Raw genomic sequence first — 14,923 nt, 5'->3', positions numbered from 1 at the left:
TTTCACTCATCTGTGGAGTATAAGAACAAAGAAAAAACTGAAGGAACAAAACAGCAGCAGACTCACAGAACCCAAGAATGGACTAAGTTACCAAAGGGAAAGGGACTGGGGAGAATGGGTGGGATAAGGGGAAAAAGGTGCATTATGATCAGCACACATAATGTAGGGTGGGGGGCACGGGGAAGGCAGTATAGCACAGAGAAGACAAGTAGTGATTCTATAGCATCTTACTACACTGATGGACAGTGACTGTAATGGGGTATGTGGTGGGGACTTGATAATGGGGGGAATGTAGTAACTATAATGTTGCTCATGTAACTTTATATTAATGATACCAAAATAAAAATAAAAATAAAAAAGAGAGAGAGAGAAATGGCCTGTTTGAGCCAAGCCAAAGGGCCCCAAGTTATCACTAGGCCATAAAGTAGGGGACTGGCTGGGGTTTTGTGACTTCCAAACCTCGAGCACTGCTGCTGAGCCTCATCCCTCCTTGCAGGTGAGGGCTACAGGGGAACAGTCCCAGCAAAGGCATGGAGGCCTAGGTGGGTGTTGAGGGGAGTGTGCAGGTCAGGGGACCTGAGTCTCCAGAAGTAGGAGGGGATGCAGAGCCATGTGGCTGCTGGGCCGAGCCTGCCCTTCTCTGCTTGGGGACTTAGGCATCTTCCTGGGGTCAGCAGGGCTTATGAAGAGCTTAACAGGGGAGTAGTGTGGTCCTCTGTGCACATGGACCAGAGGTGGGGTGGCCAGCTGCAGGAAGACCGGGAGGCGGCTGTTGCAGTGTCCAGGTGGGAGAGGCCTGAACTAGGAATGGAGACAAGGGGTGAGGAAGGCAGAGCCGTGGGCTGGGGAGAGGAGGCTGGGTCTGGAGGGGTCCAGGGCCCAGGGATACTCTGGAGACAGCTGGCATCAGGGAAGTGGGAGAGGGATTATGGACTTTTAGGGGGTCAGAAATCAGAGAGACATCTAGGCTGGCTGTCACCTGGGAACAGGTGATCCATGAGGTATTAACCAAGAGAGAAGAGGCAGGCGAGGCCCAGCTCCTAAGCTTAGGAAGGGGAAGAGGGGACAAAAAGAGAAGGAGCTGCACCAAGGGCAGGAAGTGAGCAAGAAGTATGGTGGCCTGGGACCAAGGGCAGAGAGCTGGGGGACAGCTGAGGGACTAATTACATCAAGCTGTACAAGCCTTGTGTTGGGCCTATTTAAAAGCAAAATCTGGTTGAAACTGTGGGGACCATTTTCTTATTGGTGCAGACCTCTGTTCTGGACCTTCTCTTTCCAGAACTACCAGGAAGTCCAGTGAGACTCCCTGTCCACCGTCTGTCTAGCACTGGGGGTGGTGCATTAGCCTCAAGCTAGGTAGCTTTCCAGACCCACAGCCAGCCAGGGGCCTCCCAGAGTGCTGGACCCAGACCCAGCCAGCACGGGCTAGGCTCTCGCAGCTCTGAGCAGAAGGACTACTTGAGACTAGCTTGATCTGCACGGTGTACGTGGGTTGCTAACCCGACATTCTAAGCATTTAAGTTAAACCCAATCAGGGAAAGACCTGTACGAATGCGTCAGATCCTCCTCCCTGCGTTTCCTTGTCTGCAGTCTGGGATCTGGTGGTCACTGTGGTCACCCAGGGCATGGCTGGCAAGCAGGAGTGGCTCTGCCTCCCTCGTGCCTACTCTCAGCTCTCTCTGACTCTCCACCTTACCTCCCTCTCTTGCACACTGCTTGCTCCACCCACCTCCCACCACTTTTCTGTCTCCATACCCTCTAAGAGGACACCCCCACACTCAAATATACACACCTAGAAAGCAAAAGCTCTGCCCCCAGAAATTCCTGCGTCCTTGCTGTGAAATACCCGAACAGTCACAGTGCCGCATCTGACTCACGGGGGCTGGTGACTCAGCACACACACTGAGGGGTGGGAAGGAGCGCACCTCCCACCTGGTCTGGGTTCAGAGCAGAGGAACATTATTGCCATTTAAAATTATCTTTCTTGAAGAGAATCAGGTCTGGAGGGTAGATCTGGCTATATTCCTGGGAAACTGAGGGCTGTCAATCAGTAAGGCTTGTTTTTGGTAAATGGGTTGATTCAGTGCCAAATCAGAAGCCTTCCTCTGCTGGACAGGGATAGGTTATGCTGTGGCTTATAATCCAAGGTTTCTTCTTGTTCACACTTCACACAGTTAGTGGGGGCCCTGATCCAGTCCTCACCCTGGGACCCAGGCTGATGGAGCATCTGCCCTTTGAAACCGCAGGTCTATGTGGCAAATGGAGAGGACTCCAGAAGGTCTCACACCAGCTGCTAAGTAGTCTGGCCCAGCAGTGACACATATCACTTTCACTCACAGCTCATTGGCCAGAGCTAGTCCTGTGGTTCCACCCAACCTCAAGGGGACAAGGCAATGCAATCCTGCCTTGTGCCTGGAAAGCAGGCCCCTGCTGTTTCAGGGGTCAGAGGAAGTGAGGCAAGTCCCATCCTAGGCTTGGAGGCAGATGTGGACAAAAGGAGAAACATCTATGGAGATCTTCACAAAGGCAAAGCATGTTTATCTTTTAAGGAGTCACTCCTGGATGAAGATGTGTCAATAGCCTATGCTAGCATGTCTATGCCAGCAGTCTGGGGACACGCAGCCTCCATGACCAGAGATGAGAGTTCTTGTCTCCCTTTTCAGAGGGGCAGGATCAATAGCCGAGAGCAGGTGTAGACAGGGCTATCACTACTGGAGGAGCAGGGCTGAGCTGACACCCAAAGCCTCAGTAGACCTTGGCAGGCAGGTTTGGTGGCAGCAGTCAGAGAGAACCCGGGGGGCTGCAGACCACCATGATCTCTTCCCCATGGTCTTTGCTGGGAACAGATGACTAATTCACAATCTTATGCAAACGAAGCTGTAAGTCTGTCCTGAAGCCCTCCCAGGCAGCAGACTCCAGCAGCCCCCAATCCCCCTGAGTTACACATTCTAGAGCAGGCGCTGGACATCCCCTCAGGCAGGTCAGAGGCCTCCCCAAGCAAGCAGGCCTTGGTTCAGCCTGAACTGGGGGATCCTCTCAGGGGAAGGGGTTCTGGCCAGTGCTCTTAGAGCCAAGGGCTCCTGTTGTACTGCGTGCAGAGGGAGGACCTGAGAGTAACAGTGGTCTGTGGTCCAAGGTGTCTGAAAGGGCCCAGGACAAGGGCCTCAGCACTCAGTGGTCAGTAAGACCCAGCTTTGGTGCAGAAAGCCCAGCCCTCAGGCGCAGCTGCCCAGGGCTGCAGGGAAGGTTGATGAGAGCTGATGACTAATTTTATTTACTTATTTGCACTGATTTGCTTTTTAACCTCTGCATAAATCCTCCTCTAGGACTCAGTTTGTTAAATGTTTTTTTGCATAGAAAATCTTAGGCTGAATGTGAAATGATTCCCCTCGGAAGAATTTCAGCAAGTCTGCTGTTTTAGGAAGGCTTGTTGTCTTCATCTGTGTTCTCTGGTGCCTTGAAATGCCTACACACTGCTCAGTCAGCCGGTCCATTCCAGGGGGAAACACGGTACTTGAAGTGCAGCTGAACACTAGGTCTGCATCAGTCCTACCATTTGTGTGGACTTGTATTTAAAGTTCTACTCCCACTGAAAGTATGTTGTCATTTCTTCTTAAGCAAAGTAAGTCCCAAGTCTTGTTCAACTCATGAACCATTAACATCAGCCCTGGTGTCAGGGAAGCAGGGACTTTGCTGAGAGAGAGCCTTAACAGCAGAGCCTGAGAGAAGCAAGATTCCTCCTGATGTCTGTCCCTTAGGAGGACCTGCCCAGAGGGCAGCAGTGGCTCTGGTCCGCTGGGGGCATGCTGGGGGCCAGCACCCAGCCAGTCATACAGCAGACACCACAGAGCCCCCCGAGGCAGGTGATATGACCAATCGTTCCAGGATCCCCCACTTGGGGCTATTCGCAAGGCCCCCTTGGGCACAGACTGTAGCATGTGGGCAGGCTCAGAGCACCCGAAGCCCAGGACCATCTGGATGCTCAGCCTTTGACATGTGGCTCCCTGATCTGGTCCTTCCTTAAGGAGGCTAACGCCTCCTTTCTGGCAGTCACAGCCGTCTGTGGACCTGCCCTGTCAGTGCTCATTGGAGAAGGTCCTGTTGTCATGTGGACAGAATGACCTCAGACCTGATTTTCCTCATGGAGGAGGCCCTTCCCTCCCAGCCTACCCCCACTCCAGGCCCAGCCTCCATGAGGGTACAGGACTGGCGGGAGCCCTGTGGGCTTCAAATGCCAACAGACTGAAGCAGAAAGATGTGGCTGTAGGGAGGTTTCCTGAGAGTAATACAAGGATCCACAGGAGTAAGAAAAGATGCTGCTCAGGATGCATCGGGTGTAGATTTAGGTGCAAGCCACCATTCAGCCTTTTCCCGAATAGCGTCCTTTTGGTCACCAATAGGTGATTCTGGAATGGCAAGCCACAGAGGGTTGGGTAGCCAGATCTTCAAACAGCCTCCTCCTGTGATGGAGCCATGGTCCCTGTTACTGCAGCATAAGGGTCGGCCTGGACTCAGGGTCACTGCTATTGTAAACATTAGATTGGTTCGGGCACCCCCAGCACATACACCTCCAAGCTGGCTTGAGGTCTGCTTTCTAGTTCTGCAAGAATTGGCTTCATCCGGGTTGAGTTCTGACATGGAAATGCCATGGTTTACTGATTGAAAGGGTGCCACAGAGCTGCTTGCAGCCTGTTCCTATTCTCAGGAACCACATGATGCAGTAATAGCTCCCACGGAAAGCTTCTTTCTGAAAATTTTATGGCCCCTTTGCCTGCACCTGGCATCTGCACGAGTAGCCAGCCACAGCCAGTCCTGCCAGGACACAGAGGCCCCGACAGCCCCTGCACCATCCTCACCCCTCGTTTGGGAGAGCAGGACTGCCTCTCTGTCAAACAAACAACACATGAGAAGGAAACTTTGAATGCTCCAGCTTGTCTCTTGAGAGACTTTGCTGCATGGAATTTAACAGTAGTAATAGTAACAAAATACCGCTAGAGATGTGGTGGGCACCCTGCTGAGTGTTGCCTGCCTCATCTGCAAGCACCTTAAGGTATTGTTATTCTACATGCTTCAGAGATGAGGAAAAGACAGCTCAGAGAGACTGGTGAGTGACTGGTCCGACATCCGCAGGACTGACACCAGAGTCTGTGCTCTCACAGCCACCCTGATGTCCCGAGGGCCACCCAAACCACAGGCAGTAGGTCTCACACGCCTGCAAGGACTCAGGAGTTTGCACAGGAGAGGCACTGAGAAGAACTGAGGTTTAGAAAGATCAGGCTGCTGGCATATATTAGACAGGATCCCTTTGGTGGCAAGGGACAGAAACCCAACTCAAAGTGACTGGAGCAAAGAAGAGGGTAATTTGCTGACTCACTAATTAGAAAGTCTGGGGGTTGTGTGGCTTCAGGCACAGGGAAATCAGCGGTCAAAGTGTCAGCAGGATTTGGCCTCTCTTCTTCCCATCCTAAGGCCTGTTTTCCTTTAAATGAATTCAGTCTCAAGGAAGGCTCTTAGTGCTTCTGTCTCAGAGAAAACACAGGCCTCTTTCCAGAGGGGTTCAGTGAGAGCACTGGGGAGAGCTTGGGTTGCATGACCATTCACATGGGGGTCAGGAGGCTGTGGTGCCAATTGGCTTCATGTGGCTCACTGCCTCCCCCTTGCATTGGAGCGGGGCAGACAGAAGCATACCTGCCACAGCCAGAGAGCTGGGGCAGGCAGGCCCTGGGCCTGTACTGGTACCTGAGACTCCATCAGGAACTCCCAGACAGGTGGTGGGGCCTGATGCCTGATTAGAGGGAGAGTGTGGTTGGAGGGCAGTGCAGATGATTATAGGGGTGTAGGTGGACTGGGGAGGCTGCGGAAGGCTTCAGGGAGAAGAGGCAGGTGCTTTGGATGTAGAAGGGCAAATGGGCATTTACCTGGTATGCCTGTGTTGGTGGACATCACCACTATGGCTCACACCTTTGTGCCAGACCACAGACCCCAGTTCTGGGGCTTGCAGGGATTCATCTGGATTTGTCTGACTGTCATCATGCAGAAAGGCATCCTCTTCAGTCTTTCTGTCCTTCCAGCTATGGGATGACTTGAAGTTTCAGCAGCTCAGAGCACACGTTGCCATGCCAACCCCTCCCTGGCAGGCACCCAAGCAGAAATGGACCAGCCCAATCTCAAGTGTTGCCAGCAGACATGAGCACATTCGGGTAATTTGGATTGGAGCAACCCTCTCGGCCTTTGCTGTGGAAACCTGGGGCTTGGCCCAGCTCCTGAGTAGTCATGGGTCTGTAGGCACAAAGAGAATGAGACAAGGTCCCTGTGCTCCAAGACTCCCAGCCCTGCTGCTGGGGAGAAAGGGCTCAACAGCTGGAGGTCCCAGAGAGGAGGGCCATGAAGAAGGGACAGGTCCCATCCTACCCACTAGCTGGGGCAACTCCCGATATTCATCAACTTCACATAAGTTCTCCTAAGCTCAGAGATCTCTCAAGGTAGTGCAGGCTTCCTCACAGAGTCCAGAACTTGCCTTCGCCAGCAGAACTGGTCTGATTTGCTCACTTTCCCGCTGCAAAAGAAATTCAAATTCAAAGTCAGAGTCCATCTAGGAGCCTTTGAGTCTCTCTGCAGCAGCTCCTGTGTACCAGGCTGCCTGCCAGGTCCATCTCTCAGGCTGATGGGAAGTGGGATGGCTGTCCTGGTGCCAGTGTTATTTGACATGCAATAGCAGGAGTCCAGTCCACTGCAGCTCACCCAAAGAGGCTATTGCCCCCTCCCCTAAGGCCCCACCATTCTCAACACCAAAGAGGACCAGGCCCGGCCAGGCCCTATTCTTACGGTTGCTCTTTGCTCTTCCTAGGGGGCAGCTGATCAGTGGCCCCTGAGTCCTGCTGGCTGTGTATACGGGGAGGGCCTTTGGCATAGCTCAGGCCTCTGAGCAACCCAACTCCCCGTTCTTAGGCTGTGGTTGTTGCAGGTCACAGGTCAGCACCAGGCTGTCTCAGTGTGGACAGGTCACAGTCATATCTATTGACCACAGGAACACGTGTGGTGTGGAGCTGCTTGCTGTCAAAGCCCCAAGCATGCCCAGTAGTGGCTGGGCCTGTGATCTCCTGACCTCTTCCTCTCCTGTCTTAACTTAGGGTTGTCTGGGCCCCCAAACCTCCCTGGGCAAGTTCTCCGGCCTGGGTCACCCTGCAAAGCTCTCTGCTCCTTGTATCCATTGTGGCTCCACGGCCCAATCTCCTTGTCACAGTTGAGCCCAGTCCAGTCTTCGCTACAGGGAGAAGAGAAAGTTAGTGAAGGCCAGTGGCTCCAGCCTAACCAGTGTGGATGGCATCTCTGAGGATCTGAAGGCACTGAGGGTGGGGCAGGGGCCTAGATGTTCACAGTCTGTGTCCCACAAACTGCCCCCAGAACAGTGCACAGAACCAGCTTGTCCCATCTTCAAAATTCATCGAAGCCACAGGTCAGGGAAAGCAGACAAGACACATTGGGGTCAATCTCAAGGGAAGGGTGGTTAGAGAGGTCCTACAAGGAAGAGGAAGGGACGTAGGGAAAGAAACATTAGCAGCTTGGCCCCCCTTTAATCCTCACAGTAGCCTTGGGGAGGCAGGACTTGCTACACCATGTCACAGATGAGAGACAGCTCAGCCAGCCCGAGCCAGTGCTAGGACCCACTCAGGTCGGCCTGACCCCCGAGCCCCAGCCAAGCAATGAGCAGTGCCTCTGGGAGTGGGGACAAACCTGGGGTCTCCACTGCTAGGACAGTGCCTCCGGGCAGCACTCCCCTGGCGACTGTGTAGCCCCCACTAACCTCAGGCTCAGGAGTGACCACAAGGACCTGAGGGCATGTGGGACACCAGCCCTTCTCTGGAGACCACAGAACTGGGGCAGGGGAGGAGAAGCATCCTGAGCAACCCTGGAAGCTGCACCTCAGCATTCACAAAGGGGATACCCCCAGGGGTGACTGTTGCTTTAAAATAGGAACCTGAAAGAGCAATCCTACCTCCAGGGTTGAGCAGCGACAGTGCAGCACACGTGGCCTTTGAGGGACTTGTGAGCCCCATCAAATGACCATGGTGGACTTTGCTTGGCAGAGGTGCCAGCCCCAGGACATGGGAGCAGAGAACTGGTCGTGAAGGAGAGGAAGGCCGTCATCACCAAGAGACCAAGCCTGAGCTGGCCATCCACATCGTCCCGCCCCGCCAGTGGGGCACAGGCAAGAGGGAGGGCCCAGGCCAGGGGTGCAGGCGGGGCGCCTGTGTGCTCGCATCCTGCCCTGCTACCCCTCCGAGGACTCTAGGGTTCTTGGAGAGGTTACCAGCCTCTAATGCTTAACTTCCACTCTCCTTTTTCACAGGGAAAGTGTAGATCAGACTAATTAATGTGTTGTTGTTTGTTTACCCTCCTTTCATTTCACTGAGACAAAATAATTAACCACAGAGCTTTAGGAACTGGCTCCACTGGAGGCAATTCCTTTGTGTCAACTGTACCAGCAGCATCTGTGCAGAGCCACGGGACGTGCACGGGAGCAGGCAGGAAGGCAGCACCCAGAGGAGCTCCCTGTCTGGGGCACCAAGCAGGGGAGGCAGGTGGGGGGTTCTGGACCTGCACCCAGGGCAGCCATGTAGGGCTCCATAGCAGGCAGTAAGGGCTGAAATGCTCGGGTCTGCCACATCTTGGAGGACCACTGTCATGGCCCCATAGACTGCCAGGCACCTCAAAGCCATCAGTGGAAATGGGGACCCCACCTAAATGGGGACCAGAACTATTCCTATTACCAGCCCAGAGAGGCGGAAAGATCAGGCCTGACCACCCAGCTTCTGCTGGTGAAGGGAACCTGCCCAAAGGGTTCCTGGGGTCCCAGTGGAAGTGAGGTAGACACAGGACAGCTGAAGAGGGTGTCCCTCCCCCACAGCCCTGTCCCAGCTAGAAGCAGATCCCGACCCTGATCAGCCAGTGTTGGGGATGAGCCACACAGGAGAACAGAAGGCTTGGAGTCTGTCTCAGGAACCCTTTGACGAACTGAGGCCACATCCACCTCCGACCCACGGTAGAGCCCTGGCCACCCTGTGGAATACAGGCCACTTCCGCTTGGAGGCAGCACAGTGTGGACAGAACGGACTTTCTCTTCCCAAATCCTTTCTCCAAAACTGTCCTCACAGCCAGGGCTGAGCCTGCGCAGCCGCCTGACACAGTGTGACATGCTCCTGGGGGCAGACAACCCCACCTGCCCACCTTGCCAGCCTTTCGCCCTGGAGGCAGCAGGCTGGCTCATTCCCCAGTCAGCAGCAGCTTCTTTCCTTCCCTCCGCTAACACGTGGGGCCATGCCCTGGGCTCAGCCACAAAACAGACGCAGGTCCTGACAGAGTCCCCAGCCCCTTCTGTGGGCCCCAGCTACTACACAGCACCAGTTCCTGGCAGGTTGACAGCAAAGGGTGGAGAGCGTTTGGGAGTCAGAGCAGCCTTGGCTGGGGTCAGGGAAGATTCCTTGAGGAGGTGGCATCTCAGCTGGGCCCTGGTGGGAGACAAGGAGGGAGAGGAGCTTCAGGCCCAGTGCCCAGCAGGTGCAAAGGCCTGGAAGTCCGATGGCAGTCTGCTTCTGAGGTACTAAAGGCCCTCCTGCTGGCAGAGCTGCATGGAGGCTGAGCAAGGCAAGAGGCCAGTAGGGGTGGGAGCACAGATGGCCCCTGGACAGAGATTGGGAGGCCAGCCTTTGTCCCCAAGACAATGGGACCACCAAAGGAAGGGTATAACCAGTTTGCTCCTTTGACCGCCCTGTAGACTGGGTTCGGGGCTTGTGGCCTGAGACTGAGGATAGGACGGTGACAGGATGTGGCAGGAGCTCATGTGAAGATAGTGTTGGCTGGGTTGGTGACCTTGGGCCACAAAGAAGAGGAAAGAGCTGAGGGCGGCACGGGAGTGAGCCTGCTCCATGCTACTGGGGCAATATCTGGGTGTCCCCAGGAGTCTGGCCTGGACCCCTGCCCCAGCACCTTGGTGCCAACCACAGGGGCTGTTAGTGGCTGAGGAGGCTTGGGAGACCCTATCCCACCTGCCCCACCCACAGGGGATAGGATCTGGTCTCTTCCTCTGGGCCTAATTGGTCCGGGCAGCTGTGTGTCCTCCAGTAGCTCTCACCCTGGCCACTCGGCAGGTAGCCGGCCCCACGTAGTGTGTGCGCCTGCACGTGTACACACTGGGTGTTGAGGCCGGCCAGACCCACCAGCCGTTGGGGAATGCAGGTGGGCTACTGCCCCAACTCCAGGTTGAATTCAAATGAAATTTCTGGGAGTTTAAAGCACGAATAAGTGAGTACATCAGATGACAGGCATGAGGACTCTGGACAGCCACCCAAGCGCTGAGCCATGAGCACTGGGCTGCAGAAGGGGCACAGCCCTGCTGGGGTTCAAGGAAACTGTGCTCAGAAGGCCGGCAGGCTTGCAGCAAGTCCTCTAATTTCAGCCACTATCACTGTGAAACTGGTCTCAGGGCCCCAGACCAGCAGCCTGGCCTGAGTTTATGGGGCCTCCGAAGCAGCAGACCCCAGGGTCAGCCATCAGCATCAGGACACCTCTCATCCAGGGCCTGCCAGGACTCAGGCTGGGTTTGGAGGAAGTGGTGAAGACCACTGGCTGGGTCTAGGAGCTCCAGAGCAAGGATGGTGGGGACCTCCTATCCCACCCTCTCTTAGCTGGCTTTCCTAGCCTCTGCACCAGAGGAAGGGGGACAGGGACACAGTGGATGGCCCTCTGACCTCACCACCATCCTTGAGAGTGAGCCTCATTGCCACACCAAGTGAGAGACCCTGCCCCATGGGATTAACCACCCTGCAAAGGTGCTTGGTCCCACTGCCCATGGGAGGAGGTTGTGTTTTCCCAGATTAAATGGAGGCCCAGAGCAGAGCTGTCTGCAGAGGAGCCATTTCCCACGGCTCTTGGTCATACAACTGTGGTCTGGGGAGACACACCTGCTTCTCTGACCTGTAACCTTCCAGCATTTGCTTCAAAGCAATTTCCTCTGAAGAAAGTGAAATCCTCGTGAAACGCAATCTCCAGAACCAGACACAGCTGCCAGCTTAGGTTCATCTTTAGACATTAAGTGCTGATCTGAGTGCCCCAACCCCTCCAGGTCAGCCCCGGGGATGGTGACCACAGGAAGCATGTTTGGGTGACTGACATGCATCACAGAAACTCCTCCTCCTTACCCCAGCAGCCTGAGGAAGAATCAGCCTCCATTCACTCACCCATTTCCTGAGTTCCTGCCGGTGAATCCTGCCGGTGAAGGCCTGGGGCCCATGTCGCCCCTTCTTTCAAGAAGCTCCCTTTCAAGAAGATGGCCTCCTCCCAAAAGCATCTATGGTCTAGAATTGCAGAGACTAGGCCATGCAAAAGGGGGCTGGGAGCCACTAGTGGAGGTACCTAGGCCACATCAGTCCTGGTGAGTGGAGGTGAGCACAAAGGGGAATGGGGCACAGACCCGTTCAGCCCAGCTAGGAGACAGGGCAGCACAAGGGCTCAGCAGGTTTGAGGTGTCCAGGACGTGGTCAGATTAGATGGAGTCCCTCCAGCCCTGGTGTGGAGGATGGCCTGAGGGGGAGGAGGCCGATGGAATGGCTGAAGTATGCGGTGGCCGGCCAGCACAGGGGCTCCAGGGAAGCTGGGATGGGCAGGAGGGGCTGACAGGACATGGGACCGAGGGAGGGCAGAGTCTGGGTGACACCCAGGTCCTAGCTGGGGTGACCAGGGGAGCAGGGGCCAGGACAGAGGGAATGCAGGCACAGACCCCATGGTGTCAGAGCAGGAGCTGGGCTGGGTCCGTGAGAGAGAGCGGGAAATGAATTCCCCAGCTGATCTGGTGATGAAAACTGGATTATGCTTATACCAGCATCACCACAGAATGATCACCTGTGGGTCCCTGGAAGCTGGGTAAACAAACACTCCAGACTCTTGTCTTTATGGATTCTACATCCAGTTCAATAAATGCACCTGGTGGCCTCTCCCAGGTGGGTCACACCAAGCAAGGTCCAGCTAGGAATGAGATTTTATTACTTGGCTCAAGTAAGGAGGACACTGGGGATAGCTCCCAAACTAGTGTCTCCCAGAAGGGAGGGCAAGGTTTCCATCTTAAAGGCTGTGAGGTTTTGGTAGTGGGGCTCGTCACCACATGTAGTGGCGGGGCGAAGTCAGCGCAGGTGCACTAGCTGACCTTGTTTCCTACACGGCACCTCGTGTTAGTTCTCAGCTCCTCCTTAAGTGGAGATTTTAGAATTAAAATGAGGAAAGTTTACTTTAAGTCACTCTAAAGGCTATCTGACTATCCTCAACTAGTTCCTTGCAGTTTTTCTAAGAAACTGCTGGTCTGGGGGTTAGCAGAGAGACAAGTTGCAAGACAAGATAAATGTGCCTTCTAGCTTTATCTCTTTACATTCCCATCCTTTGACCCCTGCTCCTCTTCCTACATCTTATCCTAGGTGACATAGGCCTAGCCCGTGCCTGGATCCTTGTCAAGTGGGGGTTTCTGCCAAAGGGGTCAGCTGGTGGGGCCACAGGAGTGGTCTGATACTGCAGAACTGGCCCAGTGGAAGCCCGGCTGTGGGTGGGGCTCCCCTCTCAGGGGTCCTGTCAGCCCTGCTGCCCTCCACCCCAGGACTGTCTGGCCCCTTTTCTCTGACATTTTTTTCCCACTCTGCTTTGACTTCAATGACCTCAGTAACAGGCAGTTTTGAGGCTCTGAATTGGTATCACCCCTCACCTTTCTAAGTTTACCCCTGGCTCCTGACAGACTTATGGCTGCTCCTGGCCAGTGTTAGGCACAGGCACCATCTAGGATTCCCAGCCTGCCTCCTGAGTGTCCACAAAGCTCTGAAATCCTGGGCCACTTTTCAAGCAATTAGGTTATAAGGTCAAGATGGTCAGCTGAAAGCAGTCTTGTCTCCAAGAGAACCAAAGACAGTCAGGCACAAGCGTGCTAGGGCCAGCTCCGGACCCTGAACTCTTGGCCCCGTGCAAGCCTCCAGCTCTGGCCTGGTCTCAGCACAGTCCTGCTCAGGTCAGGGGCAGCAGGAATGGGGTGAGCAGGGATGACAGCCTCAGCATGCGACCTGTCCCCTGAAGAATAAAGGGCCCTTGCTTTCTGTCTTGCAGGTTCTCTAGCAGGCCTAGTGACCCAGCATGGCCCACTGAGGTGAACCATGACCGGCTGGCCAACACTCACCACTGACCGTCCAGAGTCACATCTCACCAGGAGGTGACCCTTCCTTTAGCTGCCACCCTACTCGCCTGCCCCACCCAGGAAAGTGCCTGCGCTGCCCCAGACACCATGTAGTAGGGCGGGCCGCGGCGCCCAGTGAGCTGCGATGGTTTTGTATACGACCCCCTTTCCCAATAGCTGTCTGTCCGCCCTGCACAGTGTGTCCTGGGCCTTCATCTTCCCATGCTACTGGCTGATGGACCGGCTCGCGGCCTCCTTCTCACCCACCACCTTCGAGAAGCGCCAGTGGGCAGACTACCCGTGCTACCTCCAGGTGCTCTGCACGGCATTCTGCATACCCATCTACCTGGCCCTCCTGGTCACCTCACTGCCCTTTGCATTTCTTGGCTTCCTCCTCTGGTGCCCCCTGCAATCTGCCCGCCGACCCTACATCTACTCCCGGCTGGAGGACAAGAGTGCAGCTGGCGGGGCAGCCCTCCTCAGTGAATGGAAGGGTACAGGTCCTGGCCAGAGCTACTGCTTCACCACTGCCAACCTCTGCCTCCTTCCCGACTCGTTGGCCAGGTGCAACAATGTCTTTAACACCCAAGCACGGGCTAAGGAGATTGGGCAGAGAATCCGCAATGGGGCCAGCCGGCCCCAGATCAAAATCTACATTGACTCACCCACCAACACCTCCATCAGCGCGGCCAGCTTCAGCAGCCTGGCGTCACCGCAGAGTGGCGATGGCACGGCCCGGGCTGTCCCTGGGAGCATTAAGAGGACGGCGTCTGTGGAATACAAGGGTGACAGTGGGCGTCACCCCGGTGATGAGGCTGCCAATGGCCCAGCCTCCGGGGAGCTGGTCGACAGCGGCAGCCTTGAGGATGCCTGCATCGTGCGCATTGGAGGAGAGGAGGGTGGGCGGCACTCTGAAGCAGAGGACTCTGTCGCTGGGGGTCAGGCCAGGAATGGTGCCGGAGGGGGCTCGCAGGGGCAGACACCCAACCACAGTCAGCAGGATGGAGACTCGGGGAGCTTGGGCAGCCCCTCGGCCTCCAGGGAGTCCCTGGTGAAGGCGCGGGCCACAGCGGATGGCAGCGGGGAGCCAGGTGCCACCAACAGCAAACTCCCGTTAAAGGCCTCCCTGGTGAAGAAGGCAGCCCCACGCAAGAGGCGGCACCCAGACGAGGCCTTTGACCATGAAGTCTCGGCCTTCTTCCCCGCCAATCTGGACTTCCTGTGCCTGCAGGAGGTGTTTGACAAGCGGGCGGCCGCCAAGTTGAAAGACCAACTACACGGTTACTTTGAGTACATCCTGTATGACGTTGGGATCTATGGCTGCCACGGCTGCTGCAGCTTCAAGTTTCTCAACAGTGGCCTCTTCTTTGCCAGCCGCTACCCCATCATGGACGTGGCCTATCACTGTTACCCCAATGGGCGGCGCTCTGACGGCCTGGCCTCAAAGGGAGCGCTGTTTCTTAAGGTAGGCAGCCACGGGCAGGGAGATGGGCCACAGCCAGGGGGTCCTCGCTCTCTTGGAGGGCTGGGGGCAGACGAGGCCTTCACAGAGCTGAACTGGTGGGCACCAGCGCTGGGACAACGGCCAAGGCTCCGAGCTCAGACCTGACTGGGTGATCCTGAGCAAGTTCCTCAGATCTGAGCCACCATTTCCCCATCTGTAAAGTGGGAGCAACCTAGTTAGTGGTGGGTGAGCAGGAGCAGTGAGGCCTGGGAGGT

General features: G+C 55.6%; 1 protein-coding gene across 1 annotated transcript in view; it reads left to right on the top strand.

Annotated features, from left to right (window-relative positions):
- SMPD3 (sphingomyelin phosphodiesterase 3) overlaps positions 1 to 14,923 on the top strand; it is an 81,468-nt gene that overhangs the window by 54,645 nt on the left and 11,900 nt on the right. Inside the window, exon 3 of the mRNA XM_036897606.2 lies at positions 13,138 to 14,669. Coding sequence (XP_036753501.1) covers positions 13,350 to 14,669 — 1,320 coding nt within the window. The 5' untranslated portion in view covers positions 13,138 to 13,349. The remainder of the gene's footprint in view (positions 1 to 13,137; positions 14,670 to 14,923) is intronic.

Source organism: Manis pentadactyla, chromosome 15 (assembly GCF_030020395.1).
Source record: "Manis pentadactyla isolate mManPen7 chromosome 15, mManPen7.hap1, whole genome shotgun sequence".
Taxonomy (NCBI): Eukaryota; Metazoa; Chordata; class Mammalia; order Pholidota; family Manidae; genus Manis; species Manis pentadactyla.
This window is presented reverse-complemented; position numbering and strand designations above follow the sequence as displayed.